The sequence below is a fragment of the Myotis brandtii genome, unplaced genomic scaffold (assembly GCF_000412655.1).
Source record: "Myotis brandtii unplaced genomic scaffold, ASM41265v1 scaffold517, whole genome shotgun sequence".
Taxonomy (NCBI): Eukaryota; Metazoa; Chordata; class Mammalia; order Chiroptera; family Vespertilionidae; genus Myotis; species Myotis brandtii.
In genome coordinates this window covers 1,226,889-1,233,633 of record NW_005369706.1, presented here as the reverse complement: position 1 = coordinate 1,233,633, position 6,745 = coordinate 1,226,889, and the positions used below count along the sequence as shown (strand labels likewise).

The 6,745-nt window shown below is 48.2% G+C and overlaps 1 protein-coding gene across 2 annotated transcripts in view; it reads right to left on the bottom strand.

Annotated features, from left to right (window-relative positions):
- Nucleotides 1-2,802: 2,802 nt before the first annotated feature.
- PRKAG1 (protein kinase, AMP-activated, gamma 1 non-catalytic subunit) overlaps nucleotides 2,803-6,745 on the bottom strand; it is a 14,434-nt gene continuing 10,491 nt past the window's right edge. The window contains exons 3-12 of one of the 2 annotated variants that reach the window (XM_005877347.2): nucleotides 6,205-6,314; nucleotides 5,931-6,012; nucleotides 5,776-5,833; nucleotides 5,599-5,645; nucleotides 5,434-5,488; nucleotides 4,507-4,633; nucleotides 4,235-4,400; nucleotides 4,035-4,072; nucleotides 3,622-3,768; nucleotides 2,803-3,507 (exon numbers count right to left, since the gene is read on the bottom strand). In XM_005877347.2, coding sequence (XP_005877409.1) covers nucleotides 3,403-3,507; nucleotides 3,622-3,768; nucleotides 4,035-4,072; nucleotides 4,235-4,400; nucleotides 4,507-4,633; nucleotides 5,434-5,488; nucleotides 5,599-5,645; nucleotides 5,776-5,833; nucleotides 5,931-6,012; nucleotides 6,205-6,314 — 935 coding nt within the window. In that variant the 3' untranslated portion in view covers nucleotides 2,803-3,402. Of the gene's footprint in view, nucleotides 3,508-3,621; nucleotides 3,769-4,034; nucleotides 4,073-4,234; nucleotides 4,401-4,506; nucleotides 4,634-5,433; nucleotides 5,489-5,598; nucleotides 5,646-5,775; nucleotides 5,834-5,930; nucleotides 6,013-6,204; nucleotides 6,344-6,745 lie in introns of both variants that reach the window. The other variant, XM_014548618.1, reaches the window with a different exon arrangement.

Genomic DNA, 6,745 nt, shown 5'->3' with positions numbered 1-6,745 from the left:
GGAAGGTGATGGAAATGGAACTTAAGGTCTCTGCCTGCCACTCTTGCTGGTTTCCATGGGGTTGGGGTGCAGGAGGGGCTGGCCCAGGCTGGGGGGGCTATTTTTAGCGGCAGTGGCATTCGGGTGCAGAGAGGAGATGAGTAACCAGCTTCCATGTGGTGGAAGGAGGAGGCAGTAGCTTTCATGCAGCTTTTGTGTGACTGGGGGGAGCTATCCTCCCCTAGCTCAAAAGGGTGATCCCCATCCCCTTAACTGTAGCCCAGGCTGCTGGTACAGCAGGAGAAAGGCATTTCTTAGCCATGGAAACGGCCCCTCACTCCGTGTTCTAGATGTTTGTCCTTGGGCACCCATGGAGCCCGCTCCCTGCAGCACGCTCTCTCACAATCCAGAATGTTGGGGTCATACTGTTCTGTGCCCACACAGCTCTGCTTAGCCTTATGGAGGATAGACTAGGGCGCTTATGCATTTATTTGCACCCTTTCGGAGGATGGAGGAATGGTGTGCTCCCTTGGCAAAACTAATCCCCTAGCAACTGAGATGATAAAAGTGGCCCGTTTTCCAGCATAGAGCTCCCCGTCACCACTACCACAATGCCTAGCTCACTCAGCCCCCACCTGAAGTGGTGCTCAAGATGCTCACCTTTTAGGCTCATTCTGTCCTGGGGAGTTACATTCACATGTCCCCCCGACCCCCACCCCCAAGCCTATACCAGGTGTCCCCTGATTCACCATGGTAATGTTAGTGGCAGCACAGCCCACGCCAACTCTTCCATGCAGAGACTTAGCAACCATGCCTGGCAACCATGGCAGCAGCTCCAGCAGAGGGGAGGGGTGTGGGGTGAGGGAAGAAAGTGTGTATGGCAATGGTTCCTGAGAAAGGGATCATTTGCCTCTCCTGAGAATAGGTGGGAATAGGTTATGAGGCTCCAAATTTTGTTCCTTGTCTTTCCTTCTGCTCCATCCTCAGACTCTGAGACTGGTTGGGTTTTAGCAGGGAATGGAAAAGCAAGAGATCCTAATTTGTTTTCCACTAACATACCTGCAGCCCTTTGGGATAGACCCTTCCCCAGAAGGGTTGTTTGGGGCAGACCAACTTAATTGAGAACCAGAGCAACAGAACACAGGCCTCCTGCTCCCTAACCTCCCTAACATGGACTTTTTTTAAAAAAAATATATTTTATTGATTTTCTACAGAGAGGAAGGGAGAGAGACAGAGAGCCAGAAACATCGATAAGAGAGAAACATCGACCAGCCGCCTCCTGCACATCTCCCACGGGGGATGTGCCCGCAACCCAGGCACATGCCCTTGACTGGAATCGAACCTGGGACCTTTCAGTCCGCAGGCCGACGCTCTATCCACTGAGCCAAACCGGTTTTGGCAACATGGACTTTTTAAAAGAACCCATATATCCCCTATCCCATCCATTGACATTCCCCCCCTCCTCCTTACACCTACCAGTTGTGCTGATGGCTCTTTGCTTGAAGGTGCTTCCCACCAGAGTACTAAGGCTTTTTAAAGTCCTTGCCTCCTCCCTAGACAAATCCTACTTCATGATGGAATGTGACAAGGAGACATCTGTCCTTTCCTCCATGCACTCACCCCCACACATATAAACATGCTCTAATTATAATAACTTGGAATGTCTCCCTCCCTCAAGTCTAGGAATGTGCTGAGAACTGTGAAGAGGTGAATGCAGAAGCAGGGGCTTCTTCAAAGCCAGGATGTAGCACTGGAAGCTGCCTTGATGCTTTCCCCGGGTTCCATCAGAAAGCCTGGTTTGGAGGGACCGATATGGTATGGTTGGGATCATTAGGGTTCTTGGGCAAGTGGGGGTAGGGGCAAGGTGCTACTCTGAAATCGCTCCTGGTCTTGGTATCCAAGATGGAAATGGTATAATACCTGCAAAGCAGTGGTGAGATGGTATCCAGAATTTGGCTCATACCCAACAGTCTAGGTGCTCTTATACTGTCTTGTTTTTTTAAATATATTTTTATTGATTTCAGAGAGGAAGGGAGAGGGAGAATCATTGATGGGCTGCTTCCTGCAGGCACCACACAGGATCAAGCCTGTAACTCAGGCATGTGACCCAACTGGGAATTGAATTGTGACCTCCTGGTTCATAGGTTGATGCTCAACCACTGAACCACGCCAGCTGGGCTTGACTACTGTTTTGGCCCATATGGTTTCAGCACAGGGAAAGGGTTTGATGAGGTGACCATAGTTCTGCTGCTCCCCCACTGCATACCCTACAGCTCATTCTCACTTTGGAAATTTCAGGTTCAAAGACAGTGCCAGTTCAGCAAAATCCAAATACAGAGTCCAACCTTTTGATGGTGGCATGTCTCCGTCTACTCTCTGGAGACCTAACACTGTTATGTGCTTTTCCTGGGATATCAGCTACGGCCCAGGCAGAAGGGAACGTGGGGGTGATAAGGATTGTAGGGAATAAGGTGAGAACAGTTTTTAATGGAGATTTAGAAAGGTAGTAAGTCTAATGTAGTGATAAAGAGCACGAGCTCTGGTGCCAGCTGGGTTCACATGCTAGCTCTGTACTTTTTACTAGCTGTGTTGCCTTGGGCTAGTTAGCCTCTCTGTGCCTTCGTTTCTTTTAAATCTATAAAACTGGAATATCTACTTTTGTTCTGAGGAGTAAATGAATTAGTATATGTAAAGCACTGAGAATGATGGGCAGTTTTCTATAAAGTGTGTTATTGTAATTAATGAGTTGAAGAAGCCATATGAAGTAGAAAGGCTGGAGCAGTAGTGACTGTCTGTCAACTACAAAAAGCAAACACTGCAATATCATGAAGAGGTTCCTGTCATTTTAATTAGGTTTGCCATGAAAAGCAATAACCTTAGCTAACCACTTTGCAGTCCTCCTCCACCCAATCCCACTTTTCTTCGTATGAATATAGCACAGGAACCCAAAGGCCTTCCTCCCCATGATCCTCCCCACTCCCATTATGGGAAGAAATGTTATGAAATGGACTCAGCCTCCCCCATAGAGCATGAAACAGGATGAATAAAAATATTTTTATGAAGAGTTGTGCTATGGTGGAGGGAGTCAGGGGCAGAGATAGAGGCAAAGACTGGATCTCGTAGAGATCAGAATTTGTCCAAGCGGCACAGAGCCCATAGTTCACCCAGAATGGGGGCATGTCTAAGAGGACAGGGGCTGGGATAGGCTAGGCTGAAAGTTTTCCTCATGTGTGAGGATAGGACAGCTACAAATCCATTCTCCTTCCTTTCCCCATATCTTCCCTGGCTCTCAGGTAGAAGGGCAGAGGTCTCTTGGGCAGGGAACAGAGTCACAATTCTCTCAAGATTTCATCTGTGGTTCCAAACTTTGCACAGGCAGTGAGTGGGCATAACCCTTGGTGCCACCTGACCCCTTCCCCTAGCTCAGGGCTTTTCTCTGCCTGTGAGCACCAGGGCCTGCAGGATGTCTGACAGTGAGACAATTCCCTTGACCACATCATTCTCATCCACCACTACAAGTCGGTGAACCTGCAGAGAACAACAAGAGAGAAAGGGATATTTAGTGCCAGCTTCAGGGAGAGCCCTTCAAGCTCTATCTTCCTTGCCAAACCCCAGCTCCTTTGGGGTCACTGGTCCCCCTACCTCTGCTTCCACCAGCCTGTTGATGATGGTCTCCAGAGTTTCATGCAGATAGCACTTAAGGACACCCTCAAAGTAATGTGATCGATGTTGGAGGGCTTTGGTCACAGACACATCTAGGTTGTTGTAGGTCTTTTCTGCTGCCAGATTCTGGGGAGAGAGGGGAAGGTGCTTGCAGAGAAGCAAGGGAGCCAGCCCCGAAACCCTGAGTCCACCCAACCCCAAAGGGATTTAGGGCAGTTGTCAGCCATGCCCACAAGCCACACCCAGCTCATTCAATTATTTTTCATATAAAATCTGAAAGCTTGGAAGCTTCTTAAAACCCTTAGATCCCAGAAGAGACTCTCTTCTTTTCCCTCTCCACATCCAACATGCCACCCCTTTCCCTACCTCCCAGCCCCTCCCCAATCACTCACGATAACATCAAACTTGGAGTAGATGTCCACCACACGCCCTAGAGGGACAGAGGTAGCTCAGCAAGGAGGATCTGACATCCAAGACTCCCCCTGGCCGTAGGTAGAATCACCATCCTGGCTGAGCTAAGGGGGAAGCAGATTTTCCCAGAGCCACCCTGACTTCCTTGGAGCCTTCCCTCTCCTTCTGTCCACTCTCTCACCTTTTTCATCCACCACAGGCAGGGCCGAGACTCGGTGCTGTACGAAAATGCCCAGAGCCACGTAGACGGGGGTGGTAGTGCGGACCATAGCAATGTTGGCATAGGTGCCAATCTGTAGCTCTTCCAGAGACTTAGACATGAACTCTGGCTTGGGGAACTCAGTGATCTGAGGAAGGAACCATCACCTTGATTTTCAAGGCTCCCCATATCACCCTTGGATACCTTTCCAACCGAGTATATAAGAAGTAAAAACTGGGCTGAGGAGCACTTACAAATAATTTGAGGAACTTGAGGATGCGCTTGTGGGTGAGGATGTACAAGGTGTTGCCTGATTCTGGGTCAATAACTGGCAGCCTATGAATCTTGTTCCGGATTAATGAAGAGACAGCATCAAACAAGCTGTGGGAAGATGGGGGACAATGATAAGTTCCACAGTGCTGGGTCTGAGGCTGGGCCTATTTCTGCCCCTGACTCCCTCCACCATAGCTCAGCTCCTTAGAGTGTTTATAAATGGAAAACTGATGGTTGGGAAAAAGAAGGGGAACAAGTGTGTGAATGCAAGTGTTTGGGAGTCTTTTCTTTCTTCTGCCCCTGAATCTTTGGGTATCTAGTGCTTTAGCTATGCTGATGGCAAGGTTCTTCCTCTTCTGAACAAACTAGAGGCCTGGTGCACAAAATTTGTGCAGAGAGGGGGTGTCCCTCAGCCTGGCCTGCACCCTCTCCAATCTGGGACCCCTTGGGGGATGTTAGACTGCTGGTTTAGGCCCTATCCCAAACTGACAGTAGGACATCCCTCTCACAATCTGGGACTGCTGACTCCTAACCACTCGCCTGCCTGCCTGATTACCCCTAACCGCTTCTGCCTGCCAGCCTGATCGCCCCCTAACCGCTCCCCTGCCGGCCTGATTGATGCCTAACTGCTCTCCTGCTGGCCCGATTGCCCCCAACTGCCCTCCCCTGCCGGCCTGTTCGCCTCCAACTGCCCCCCTACTAGCCTAGTCGCCCCCTACTGCCCCCGCTGCCGGCCTGGGCGCCCCATACAGCCTGCTGTTCAGTCGTTTGGTCGTCCCTCACTAACCACCCTGCCAGCCTGGTCGCCCCACGCAGCCTGCTGTTTGGTTGTTACTGTTACTGTGATGGCATCCCGGACAATATGCATATTTCTCTATTATTAGTATAGATGGGTAGCTAGAACTTACCTGGCATTAGGAGAAATGCAGACAAGTGGTTTAAAGGAGTCCTGTAAGTATACCTCTGAAAGGAAAAAAAGGTTCACAAAATACCACCATGGAAAATCATTTCCCAGGAAAATTTCTATCCCTTTACCCTCTCACCCCCCACCCCCTCGCCAATTCTCTACATACCTCTCCAAGTTTCGATCTTGTGTTCTTCCAGCTCATAGATTTGTACCTGGAAGCAAAAGCAACAGAACTTGAGACGTGACCTCCCTGCTTCATAAACCCCTTGTGGTTTGCTTGAAATGAAAATGAGGGGCTTAGGCAGGGGAAGTGGTTTTGGTCATTAGGCTAAGGTCCTTTCCAAAGGCTGATTTGTAGTAGCGGTGCAGAATATTGATGAAATCAGTGATGGTCAGCATGCCTAGAGGCCAAGACAAGAGCTCTCAGCATTGCTCAAAGCTTTTCTCTGTGCCCAGCACAAGATGCCAATAATACTGTGTTCCAGAAACAATGCTTACCCACAAAACTTTGCTTCTTACTATCCCACAAAGGGGCAGCTCGTACACCATTAGTCACCAAAGCAAAGAAAGCTTTTTTCACCTATAGCCAAAAGAGTTATATTCACAAAGGGAAATTCACGGGCAGGACTTTAAAGGAACAGGGGTTGGGTATGTTGGGAAAAACATGAGACTAACCCTATAGAAGGACAAGGATATTATCCTTGGGATGAGATAGGATGAGGGGTATTGAACCAGAGGTTCCAAAGAGGAGAGGAAAAAGTATTTCACCCACCTGCAAGGAAGTGTCAAACACAACCAATTTGGAGCTTGTGGGAATCAGGTCATAGCAGCGATGAGACTTCATGAAGGAAGTATACACAGTATTGTTGGATTCTGGGGTCTCTGCATAGGGTGGGATAGTTAGTAGCTTCCTTCCAAGCAAAACACACAATCAAAAAGGCAGAAAATACAACAGTATTGCTGTTGCTCAAATATTTAGAGCAGATTTTTTATAAGGTACTCTATTTTATCTGATTTGTTCCTACTATTCCATTAGGAGTAAACCCTCTTAGAAACCATTTCATCCAACCTCCATTTCCAGGTAAGACTATATCTGTTGGTTCCTTGGCTGACTAAAACAGAAAGTCTACCAGTAAAATATTTTTCATTAAACTGCTGTAGTCTAGAAGTTTTTTTCTCATCTTTAAATCGTTTTTCCTTTCATATATTTAGCACATTTAAATTATCTTTTCTCAATTAAGATGTAATTAAACTCCTTAAAATTCAAGTAAGCTGCTTCTCCTTCCCCTTCCCCTTCCCCTTCCCCTTCCCCT